Source organism: Zea mays, chromosome 7 (assembly GCF_902167145.1).
Source record: "Zea mays cultivar B73 chromosome 7, Zm-B73-REFERENCE-NAM-5.0, whole genome shotgun sequence".
Lineage (NCBI taxonomy): Eukaryota > Viridiplantae > Streptophyta > Magnoliopsida > Poales > Poaceae > Zea > Zea mays.
The window spans coordinates 37,613,145-37,626,029 of NC_050102.1; the positions used below are offsets into that span (position 1 = coordinate 37,613,145).

The 12,885-nt window shown below is 42.4% G+C and overlaps 1 protein-coding gene across 1 annotated transcript; it reads left to right on the plus strand.

Annotated features, from left to right (window-relative positions):
- Positions 1-3,521: 3,521 nt before the first annotated feature.
- LOC100272691 (uncharacterized) lies at positions 3,522-11,415 on the plus strand. The gene is made up of 8 exons (NM_001147146.1): positions 3,522-3,797; positions 5,297-5,409; positions 5,527-5,588; positions 5,750-5,842; positions 6,411-6,483; positions 10,446-10,826; positions 10,940-11,007; positions 11,123-11,415. The coding sequence occupies exons 2-8, from the start codon at positions 5,349-5,351 to the stop codon at positions 11,270-11,272; spliced, it is 888 nt and encodes a 295-aa protein (NP_001140618.1). The 5' UTR covers positions 3,522-3,797; positions 5,297-5,348; the 3' UTR covers positions 11,273-11,415.
- The last annotated feature ends 1,470 nt before the right edge of the window (positions 11,416-12,885 follow it).

Below are 12,885 nucleotides of genomic sequence, written 5' to 3' on the forward strand. Positions count from 1 at the left end.
TGTGAACCTGATCTGGTCTTAAGAACCCCAGTGGCGAGTTGACATATGCAAGGGTTAAGTGCTACATATGTCGTGTGATTGGAGATCCCCAGCTGGGTATTAATCGATTTGGATCGTCGTTACTTCTCGGACATGAAGACTTGGTCACTGACTTACACGTAGCATTCCAGTGAACAAGAAGGGTTGATAAAAAGATGGCTAGTATAGGCCAAGTGCTTGAATTAGGGTAGAAAGAACTCTAGATCCAGGTAATGACTTAACTTGCTAATAAAACTGGATTTTTAAGGATCCACTATTAGTAAGCATTTTTGCAAATAGAGTCTTTATTCTTGATTCAGCCTTACCTTGACTCCCTCAAGCCAGCATATCGTTGAGAGTCTTTTATTTTGATGGGTAAGACTTGCGAAAGTACACTTCGTACTCAGGGTTTTCGAACCCATGTTGTTGTAGGTGAGGAAGCAGCAAACTTTTGTTGCTTTTGTTCTAAGGTGGTGCCAAAGAAAGAAACTCAAGATTGAAGCCTTGGGAGGATGTTGTCCTCCTTTTAAAACACTTTACTGTTAAGCGGGAGGGGTTTTTGCCTCCCAGGGTTTGTAATAATATTACTTCTGCACTCCTATATGACTGGTATGTAATAATAACACTCTTATGTATTTTAACATAAATTAAGTTACTGTAATTGATTCCGCTTATTCGTTCCTCCGATGTGTTGTAATATCTGCGTGACGGGTGAAACGCTCTTGGGAAAGGTAAGGAATTTAGATACCAAACTTGTCAAGTGATCAGGTGTATCTACGGGGTTGTCCGAGGTCCGTTGGACAAGGACAACTGTAGGCGGGTCTAATGACTTGGGAGGTTTCGTCATAGCAGAAGTGAATACATCCCATGTTATCAGGGTCAATGCACCCAGGCAGAATTATGTAATTCTATAGCTAACATATTATTCTTGTCCATGTTAAGCTTGACCCCAGTTATATGTTAGAGATGACCCCAATGACACTGTGGGCTGACTCATAGGACATCTCATAGTTAGAAGGGTAATGTTTCATTCATCTATGACAACATGTGTGCGGTGTGGGAGCTCAACATGCACAAAAAGGAAAATTAACAGAATTTTTTAAACTGCACTGTCTTCTATAAATTTTTTCCATGTCATAAACATCTTGAAACATAAAATTTATTTTTTTAATCTTCCTTTCTAACCTTTACTAGAAAGGAATTGACCATTTCTGACCTTAGACAGATGAACTGGTGAGTTGGTGCGACGGATGAACATGCTCTGGTCATAGAGTATCGTCGATCAAATGGCCGATGTATCAGTTGGACTAAAGGCATCTATAATCTAGAGTGGAACCTTCACCAAACCAATCCATCAAATGCATCACAAGAGTTTTTTTATTAATCTACAATGGCAGCTGGCGAAAGTATTATGTGGGCGAAATACTACCTGCTATGGCAATGTTTACTTTTTTTCATTGTCCGCTTTAAATATGCATCCTTCATGTTGTTTTTCATTACCCACTTTATATATGCAGCCTCATATATGCTAAAACTGAAACGAAATGTCATATTCAGGTGAAAAAAATATAATGGTTGCCTTTTGTTGACAGGGTATTCAGATGATCAAGCGTTTGCAGTTAACTTCGTTCTTGTCACCAACTTGAGCACTGGGGTTACCAAAGGAGGACGGGACATACCTGAGGTAACCGATGGAATGTCGAGATCTTCTCAAAACTGAAAAGTTAAGTAAGGACTTTGCTCTACAGATCACTATGACATTTGTTTTGCTCTGCATTTCTTTCTACATATCAAGTTTCAGCACAATACAATTCATAAAAAAGTTGGTGAGCAATTACCACGATATTTGTACTTCACATGCAAAAAGAAGAAGATAACATCATTTGCAGTTGTAGAACAAACGCGAATTCAATTCCTTATTCTGGCCCTTTGTAATTTCTGGGGTGGTTGCGCTTGCGTAGGTCAACACTATGGATATTGTTCAAGGTGTTCCAAGGGAGCTCACCGAGAAGTTGATTTGAGAATTGTTACAAGGAAACTGGTTTGGTTTGCAAGCAGAAATTCGTCAATCTGTTAAAGCAACTTCGGTGGATGGGAGAAATGGGGAAGTTATGGTTCCATAGAAAAGAAATGTGGCAGTGCCTTTGTCAATGGCATGCTGCATTTTCTCTTTTACCAATGTACGACAGACATGTTTGAAATAGTTGCAGTGGATGGCCAAGGGAACATATGGTCATCCCATGGCCAGATCGGTCTATGTATCATCTACTTGTTTTTATTGGTCAATCATAGGGGCTCCATTGTATCAGTGAATCGATTGAAGGTAGTGGTATCGTGTCCCCTGGTTTGTCCATCTAGGTTCTTGAGGACTAGACACATAAGAGTGGGTTCTGAAGCTTTGTTTGAGCCTTTGACAGCCGTTTGAAGGAACGAATGTGCATGCTGCCATGCTAGACTCGCAGAAGTGGAGTTTAGTTACGACACCTGCATCAGCCTCGTGTTATAATAATTGTTCGAAATAATAGACTTCGACATTTGTTATAATTGTTGAGTTGATTCTTGATAGCATCACTAAACAACGATCTATCCGTAGCAACGCACGGGTATATACCTAGTTATTATTTAAAAGTGTACACTCAATAAAATTGTACACTCAATAAAACCCGTGGATGACCCCGAAACCCCAATGTGTTCGGGTGCGGTTATGGAATGGCAGTGCGGATGCGATCATGGGCGAGTTTTGATAGTTTTCACGGGTGCGATCGCGGACGGGTTTTTGCTCCATCCGACTCCACCCATTGTTATCCCTACAAACTAGTCCTAAATGTTTTTTAATATACCTTTGGAACTTGGAGCAAGGCAGCAATCAAACGAATCCAACAGGAGCACAAGCTCCACCTCTTCAGTTCATCACCCTTCCTAGATTGAGCGAGCCAACCAGAGTGAAACCTCCCTGCAATGATCCCCAGGGCCACCCCACCCCCAGTGCATCCACATGCACATTGATTACACTATTACTCATCAGGCGCCTCTGAAACTCGCCGACGACGCGTATAGTTCGAAAGTGAGGAGATGTTTGGAGCTCACTGCTCATAGATCGATACTCACTGCTCATAGATCGATCGAGCTGCCTGCCAAAGCAAGAGAAGACGACGGTGACGAAGAAGGGAAGAGCAGCAGGTGGACCACGCATCACTTATCCATGGATGGAAGGGTTGAAGCAATGTCTACATAGCCGAGCCGCGAGAGGAGCAGAGGGAGGAAGGAGGAGGCTCGGCATGGGCCCGTCCGAGCGGGATCTTGGGCCCGTCCGGTCCGGTCCGGCCCACCGTGAGTGAGTCCGCGCGCGCGAGAGAGAGGGATATCACGAGCTGCAGACGCGGCCAATCAGGACCCTATCTGAATCTCCACCAATCCACCCTTATCAATCCCCTGCTCGCTATCATTCTCGCTCCCTCCCTCCCTTCCTTGGCCTTGCCACTTCCTCCGCCTCTGCCCTGCTCTGCTCAGCTTCTCACCTCCCAGCTGGGCTCCCCACCCCTCTCGCTCCCTGTTCTATCCTCTCGTTCCCTCTGCAACCTTCTCTCTCTCTAGCTTATCCCGATAATGGCTGCCTCGAGCAGCACCACCTAGCTAGCCGTGCCCGCTCCACGCAACACGTACGTACGTCCGCTGCTCGGCGTCGGTTCCGCCTCGTACAACAACCACACTTTGCATTGAGCCAGGTCGTCCAGCTTCTGAGGAGGAGCGGCAGCACGCACCTGGGCGCCGGCCCACTGGTATACACTCTTGAGCCTCCCCTTTTTTTTTCTATTTGGCGTCTCAAGCCATTTCGCTCTTCTTTCTCTGTACTGTTTTTTTTTTTGGTGCTACGACCGCGAGCACCGAGCACTGGAGATGAACACGCACCGCTCTGCTTCTCTCCCAGCGAATTGCTTACTTGCACTCTGGTGCTGCTGTGTCTGCCTGCCTGCCTGCCATTCAGAAGTCAGAACTCGTGTTCTCTAGTAGAACAGCAAGTGTGCGTGACGTTACAGTGCTACTGTTGCCGCATATACTAGCTGCTGCTGGTGGTGGTGGTGGTGCGTGAGAAGGGTGAATTCACGATGAGCACCTCTGCTAGTAGCGTGCGTGCGTCACTCAGGTGCGTGTGTGCAAAACTCTTACGAGGCCCGCCTAACCCGTCCCTGTTCAGTTCCTCCCAATAGTCTTTCTCTGCTCGGCAGTCGGCAGTCGGCAGGCGCTATCTCGGTTGCAGAAAGGCAAACGCTCTTGGTCCACAGGTTGCGCTGCTCCACATGAAAACCTTATCCGTTCATTTTTCTGCTAGTCGGCCCTTACAGAACCGACTTTCTGAATTACTCCCCCCTAAATATATATACACACACACACTTTTGTCATGCACAAGCTAAGTCAGTCAGTCATCTCTCTCACCTGGTGTGGTGGTGGTAGCTGGCGTTCCAAAAACTGTTGCCTGCTGCTCTTCACCGTACGTGTGTATTTTTTCTGGTCAGTATTCGTGGCGTGCGCCGGGCAGATACATGTAAAGATGACGACGAGTGTTTCTCTGTCTGTCACGGCTAGCTTTTACCATGAACATGGCATGGCATGGCATGGCATGCCCACACGTCAAGGACATCTCCCCAGTTTGAGTTTGACTAGCTAGCTAGCTAGTCTTCCTGTTTCTTCACGCTCGCTCTCTTCCTCAAGAACATGTGCCGCGCGCACGCACGTTTCTTCCGAATAACCGTGAGAAAACATGCACATGTAAGCTGGTGGCGTGTTACATGCATATATATTAGTATCATATCATTAGTAGCGCAGTGCGCAGCACCACCGCTTTCTTGTTGCTAACAATCATATCATCATCATGTCATTATGATGCCAACTCTCGTATATATAGCACTAATTGTGATATATAGAAGGAAGCAAAGCGAGTGCCTTTTCTTTTCGGCTGTTTGGCGGCCACGATGCTTGCTAAGCATTTTTAATCCGCTCTGAAGATAGAGAGGCGGTGTGCCGGTGTGTCGTTCCTGTTTTTTTTTATTTTTTATCAGCGACTGAAGATAGAAAGGTTGGAACACAGGCATGTTAATATAACCAAGGTGTATCTAGTGAAAGTAAATCAGATCCATGCATGATTGCACTGGTACTATTCTTGTTAATTTAAACCCAAATGCCCGACGGCCATTCTATATCTAACTGTCTGTGTGTGTGGCAAACGACCTCCAGAGCTTGTGTTGTTTAAAGTTTTGATTTTCTTGGTGCTGTTGCGCAGCTGCAGCTGGGCTGCTAGCTTGAGCTGAGCTTGCCGTTGGGCGCGCGCGTGCATGGCGCCCAAGAGCAGGCGTGGGAAGGCCAAGGGCGAGAAGAAGAAGAAAGATGAGAAAGGTGAGTGCATGCCTTTGTGATCTTCATCACTTGCTTGCTTTAGTTTCCTCTCGACCATTTGCATTGTTTAGTTTCCAGCTTACCAATCTGATTCCGTCTTGTACGTGGTTATTGTAGTTCTCCCTGTGGCCATTGACATCACTGTCAACCTCCCGGACCAGTCTCATGTCATTCTGAAGGTATGGTTTTCTGAGTCCTTGCCACACCGTTCTAGCTGTGCTCAACCTCTCGTTTCGGTTCTCTCATCTGTCCCATGAACTGAAACGCATAGCGAGAATAGAGTTATGTTCTCTATTGCAAGTCATAGGTTTGCTCAATATTTGCGTGCTTCTTTGTCCAGGGTATTTCAACGGACAGGATCATCGATGTGAGGCGGCTGCTCTGCGTCAACACCGCCACGTGTGCCATCACAAATTATTCTCTCACACATGAGGTACTACTATATGCCAATTAGTCATGGGCGCGGCAGACAGCAGCCTAACATGAAATAAATGTCTGTTTTTTTTTCAACTTGTGTTACTGTGCTAAATTAAGGGATCTCTTCATTTTTCAAGGAATTGGAATTTACTTAATAGAGTAAGTTATTTGATTTAGAATTTAACATTTCATCACTTTCCAAAGATTTGATTTAAGCCTATCCTAAATTCGGGGGTGAGAATTAATTTCATGTATCACTAATAGTTATGTTTCCTAATCTATAACTTAGAACATGTTTTTCGTATCGCTCTCCTATAATAAAAATATAGTACATAAATATCTCTTATATATGGCCAACAATAATATATAAATATATTCGGTATAAAATTATATTAGCTTAATTAATCTATGTCTAAATTATAATTACTAAAATAGAATTCAATTCTAAGGATCAAAACGGGTCTTAAGGGTAAAATGGTGTGTGAGTCACGTGTACTCTTCGCTTTCAGTCATTTTGTATATTTCTGAAATTTCTAAAATTGCGTGCAGTAATTATCCGTCTTATTTAATTTGCTTGCTTGCAGATGCGTGATGGTGCGTTGAAGGATGCCGCTGACATTGCTACACTAAAACCCTGCACTCTCACATTGGTCGAAGGTACATAGAAACCATGACGCCCTCCATTCTAGTGTCTTCTGAAAGAAATACAATCCTCACTTATGAAGAAATTACATATTTTAGTGTCGGATCAAATTTGTTTAAACGATACTAGCATTTATAATGCCAAATTGATACTACTAGATTAATCATATAATTTATTCTTATAGTAAATTTATTTGAAGATATAGAGTTTGATGCTACTTTTCATAAACTTGATTAACTTAACAAGTGCTTAACTTTTATCATGCCTAGATTTGTATCTTTTTTGGAGACGGAGATAACATCACAAATTACAAGATATTTTCAAAAAATAAATTTCACCAAGTTATTTTTTCAAAGAAAACTATACATTTAAGAAGTTATATCACAAAACTAAATTTCATGTGTTGTGTTATCACAGAAATATGTGTATAAGGTGTTGCACATCAGTAATACACAAATCTACAAATGTGATATGTAATGTATCGCAAAACTATAGACTCCACTTATCTTAAAAATCTTCAAAAAGTATAAACATAGACACTTTTTTTTGGACAAACTAACATATAGCCCGTGCTAACTTTAACACTCCGTCTAATCCCTGAACCAACGGTACTTACTCCTGACAGCTCTCTAGGATCATATATCGTCCTCACAGACCAACACAAGTCTTTTGTGCACACTTTATCCTCACTCATGCGCACCCGAGAAAAGTTCCCTGTCGGTCACTCATCCTAAATTGCTCCAAGCCAAGCACGTTTTACTTGGAGGTACTTTCAAGATAGACTTTCTAAAAAGAGGATGCACCTTGTTGGTATAAATACTCTATTAATTCTATTAAGCCTTGAGCCAGGATATCACATCCCAGGGGTCAGGATATCACAATCCACCCCCCTTAGAAGACCGACGTCCTCGTCGGTCAACCCCAAACCAGGAACCTCCCCTCTTAGCCACGTCTGTGTCTAGTGTCGTCATATGCCATCACTCCGGGCCCACATGCGCCATATACCTGAACCCCCTAACCCACACACGCCCGTGAAACAACGAGGGTTGGCTCTGATACCACTTGTAACACCCCGTCCAATCCCTGGACCAGTGGTACTTACTCCTGGCAGCTCTCTAGGATCATATATCGTCACCACAGACCAACACGAGTCTTTTGTGCATACTTTGTCCTCACTCATGCGCACCCGAGAAAACTTTCCGGTCGGTCACCCATCCCAAATTGCTCCAATCCAAGCACGCTTAACTTGGAGGTACTTTCGAGATAGGCTTCCGAAAAAGAAGACACACCTTGTTGGTATGGATACTCTATTAATTCTATTAATCCTTGGGTCAGGATATCACCATCACAGGGGCCAGGATATCACACTAACGCCATGATCATATGGAGAAAAGGGGAGAGGCCGGCGTCAGCGGCGCGAGTGAGGGGAAGGAGGCAGCGAGGATGCGAAGGAGCGGGGAGGCCGGGGTGCGGGGTCACGGGTGAGGGGGAGAGATGAGTGATGATCCAAATAATATTATTCATTTGATCTAAGTGGGTATGGCTGAGGGGGTTATTCAGCGATCTAAACAATTGGGTTTGCTGGTGTGTTAAGTCCAGGTGTAATTTGTTCTGTGGATTTAATGGAGATTATGAGTGTGGGATGATTTGGTTTGGCGGGTTTTGCAAAGTTTAAACCGATGGATTATATATTGGTATAGACAAGGCACTATAGAATTAATTGTTGGGTTTTTTTATTTTGTTTTCTTGAATTACTCATACTGAATAAATGGAAACGTTTAAAACGTTCAAAATATTTAACTGTTGAAAATACCAAGAACTAAAAGTAGTTTAGATATTTTTTCCATAAACTTTGAATATATCCTTGTTTTTCTTCATGATCAAATTCCATGCTTAAGAGATATAAAGTCTACATGACTCCTGATCTTTAGGTCTTATTTGTGACAGCTCTAGCTCTAGAAAATTTGATAGAGTTGATGGAGCATGTCATTAGGTGTTCTAGAAAATGGTGGAGTTGAAGTTGTAAACCTTTAGAAAACATTTAGGTAAGTCATTTTATTTATATAAAAATATTTTTAAAACTAATTAAATTGATATTATAAATTATAGCTCCACACTGGAGATGGAACCTAGAGTCATCCCAAACACCCCCTTAGAAGGTGGTCTACTTCACCCGCTCATCTTCAAAATGGGTGGTTTAACTCCTCACCATTACAAAACAAGACAAATAACCCCTTATACAGTTTTAGTTAGTGGTTTTAATGACATGACACTGATTTAAGTGACACCGATTTTATCTTTTTCAATTCTATCTTGTACTAGTGACCAAAATTTACATAACTTTACAAAAAAATGAAAATTAAATATTATATTTTCCCTAATTTTTCTAAAATTGATGCCACTTAAATGAGTGTCACATCATAAAGCACCAACTAAAACTGTCTAAAGTGTTATTTGTCTGGTTTTATAAAGTTGATGGATTAAACAACTGATTTTGAATGTGAGTGAGTGAAGTAGATCATCCTTTAAATGTTAGGAGGTTATGTAGACTTATTCCATTAAAAAAATCATGGTTTCTTCGTGATCAAATTCTATGATAAAGAAATATATAGAAAACCCTTGTCAATAAATCTCCGGCTAACTGCTTACTCCTTTTCTCATTTTAAATGATAAGGCAATTTAAAATCTTTAGATATATAGATTTTAGTATATATTTAGATATACACTTGTATATAAATATATAATAAACTTAATATATCTATAAAAAATCAAGACATCTAAACGCAGGGAGTATCCTTTTCCGTTTCAATTTCTCGAAATACCCTTTGATCACAAAGGATTCTCGAAATACTAGCGATAATAATGTATATCTATATTTATATCCAATCTATTAAAAACCTAGTATGGGTAATTGTTGCTACCGCGGTTTTATTCCTGCCATGCTCAACGCCCACACAGCGCACTCGAATCTATGCCTCTTACTTTAGAAATTTGAAGCTAACCACCATAACACATGTATAGATGACCAATAAGCAGGAGGTCCGCGAGCCCAGCACGAAACCCGTTGTTTGGCCCGGTCCGTTGTTTGGCCCGGTCCAAGTCTGACACGGCTCGGTTCTATGCGGGCCTGGGCCGGTCCAATACGAACAAGCGGGCCGGGCTCGGGCAGAAAACTAGGCACGGTGGGCTAGCCCGGCACGGTCCGTTTACCTCTAAGACCGCTTTTTTTACACTAAAACGTGCTTACTGACCCGCATAGCCCGCTTTTCGGCCCACTTTTTTGTGCTAAACGGACCGGCCTGTTTAGGCCCGCTGCGGACCGGGCTCGAACAGAAAATTGAGCCCGTGTGCTTAGACGGCCCAGCCTGGTTTTCTAAACGTGCCTGGCGGGCCAGGCCCAAAACAGGCCGGGCTTCACCGGGCCCGGGCCAGGCCAGGCCGGGCGGCCCGTTTGGCCATCTCTAAACACATGTAGTGTTTATAAATAACAGTAATTATATTTAGAGTCTAAGGGCCTGTTTGTTTCAGCTTATAGATTATATAACCTGGATTATAATCTAAATTATATAATCTAGATTATAATCTAGACATATTATAATCTACATGTAGTTGTTTGGTAGTCTAGATTATACAAATATAGATTATTCATAAACACAACAGTACCCTCATTTATTTATTTGAGGTGAGGAAAAAAGAATGGTATATATTGTAATTTCTATTTACATAACCATGGGTAGTAGGTCTTTTCTCAAAATAACCTCAAATAAGCTACTCTTGAGGAGATTATGAGATTCTCATAATCTGGACTTTAGATTATATAATCTGAACCCATAATCTAGGTGTTTGTTTACATGTTGGATTATTTGCGCTGGATTATATAATTTAGAGAGATTATAATCCGAAACAAACGTGTCGCTCCACTGCTCTCCGCCTGGCCGCCTCGGACATATATAGTAATAATAATTTAAAAATGCAGAGGAGTACAGCGAGGAGAGCGCGGTCGAGCATGTCCGGCGTCTGCTGGACATCGTCGCTTGCACCACCTGCTTCGGCCCAGCGCCGCCACCTCCTCCTCCGCCGTCCCCCAAGGACGCCGATGCCGCTAAGGAGACATCCAGCTCCAGCTCCACATCCAAGGCCGTCGCATCCGCCTCCTCGGGTGGGCGCCGCACGGCCTCACCGCCGCCGGCCTCGCCGTCCTCCGCTGCCGCGAAGGAGTCGTCAGCCGCAAAGGAGGCAGCAGCCAAGGAGTCCGCGGCTGCGGTAGAGCTGGAGGCCGAGATGAGCGGCGCGTGCCCTCGCCTCGGCGCCTTCTACGAGTTCTTCTCACTAGCCAACCTCACGCCGCCACTCCAATGTAAGTGGCAGCATCTCTTTATCTGCAATCCGAAGCACGCATGGGTTATTGGAGTGAAGACGTGTAGCACCCACGATATGTTGCATTTACGTAAAGTTCTTGATTAATTTCAGTTGTAAGGCGAGTGTTGCAGCCTCGACAGGAGGAACAGCCTTCGGATGACCATCTGTTCTTTCTTGAGGTAAAATGGCTAATAAGTTGCATCTTCTTTTGGCTCATTTGTGCTAGAATGCCTCGTTTTTTTTGTTAGTATGTGGTTAGCGGCCTTAATTAGAGAACCATCCGGTGCTTTTCAGGCAAAGCTATGTAGTGGGAAGTTCCTTGTTGTTGAAGCTCGGCGAAAGGGATTCTTCAGTCTAGGAAAGCAGCGAGTCTTGTGCCACAACCTAGTCGATCTTCTGAGGCATCTTAGTAGAGCATTTGACAATGTTAGTCTATCTCCTTGAACTTCTGGATTTTTTTTCATTATTGCTAATAGTACTTCGAATGCTGAAGATATTTGACCTTGTTATTCAGTGCCCACCTTGGAGTTATTACTTATTACTATTTTCTGAATCATATTCATAATTCAAGGAGGATTTGAGGATCTACTTCATTATGATTAAAATGACTGATATCTGTATGTGAAGAGTATGTGTCTTTCTCAGTATCGAAATATACCGAACAGGCATAATTTTAGGTTTATCATGATAAAACGTTCTGTGGACATGCTGTTGCAGATCAAAAGCAATTCGTTTATGCCTGATGCTGTTTTAATACTAATGTGGACATGCTGTTGCAGAAAGTAAATTCGATATCTGCACTTCTTTTATGATCGTGTCGTGAGAAACATTGGAATCACAAAATGCTAAAGTTCAACACGAGTCATCTAATCACCGGAAATTATAAGTTGCAAGATTTTTCATCATACTTGATGTGTCATACTACTGCCGATATGTTCCATGTTGCTAAGTTCTTTCATTATGTCTAACTTTATGGCTACCCTTTTTGTTGTTTGGATATGTTTTAGGCTTATGAAGATCTTATGAAGGCATTTTTGGAACGAAACAAGGTTTGCTATTACATCATTTGTTATTTTGTTTGTGATGTTGGAAATTATTAGGGGTGTGGAAGTAGAATTAACCCAAGCATAGGGCTAGTAGTGCCTTCTTAGCCTTTATTCGCTCTAATGCATTTATTCTTAGAGTATTTTGGTTTAGCATTCTAGTTCTACGCCAAAGCTACTATAGGCGTTCACCCCTGTAAAGTATTCACATTAATTCTATTTGAATTGTGTTATATGATCAGACATGCATCATAGTAGTATGGTTGATTTAAAACAAAACTAATTAAATTTTAATGTACATGTACTTTAAAAGGGCAGACCTAGTGCCAGAGGCTTCCACCTTAGTGGAGTCTGGGGAAGGGAATCGAGGCAGGCCTTGCCCCATAAATGCAGAGAGGCTGCTTCAAACCCATGGCCTGGTGACTCAGTGAAACAACTCTCACCATTGCACCAGGCCTACCCTTCGTACTTGTACTTCAAGTAGAAAATAAAATTTTTGGTTGTGAGCTCTTCTAGGAATAGATTTTATACTCGTATACAATGTTTTTAAATCGTCTAGTCAACCCTAGTCACCTTAGGGGCGATAAGGTCGACTAGGATGACTAGTAGACACTCGACAACTAGGGCGACTAGTCACCCCTAGTATTTAGAATGATGGTCAATTGCTAGTGCTTACTTGTGATTTTTGATGGGTAATAAAGGTGTTGTTGCTGGTTGCCCCACTCCCAATGTTGCTGAGTTGCAGTTCTCGTACCTGAAACAAGGATTAAATGAGTAAGAAGGGGCAGTGCAACAACCAAGCAAAATAGATAATTGAACTATATGATCGAGCAACCATGTAAAAAATATTAAACCATATGACCATGCAACCAACAACCAAGTAAATTGGTCTATAGCTCTAAATTACATAATTGAACCATATCAAAGTCTAGAACAGCAACAACTTAGAGTTCAAATGCATCTAAATGACAAAGAGAATAGGATATTCGTAAATTTCATATTTGAAGCATCTAC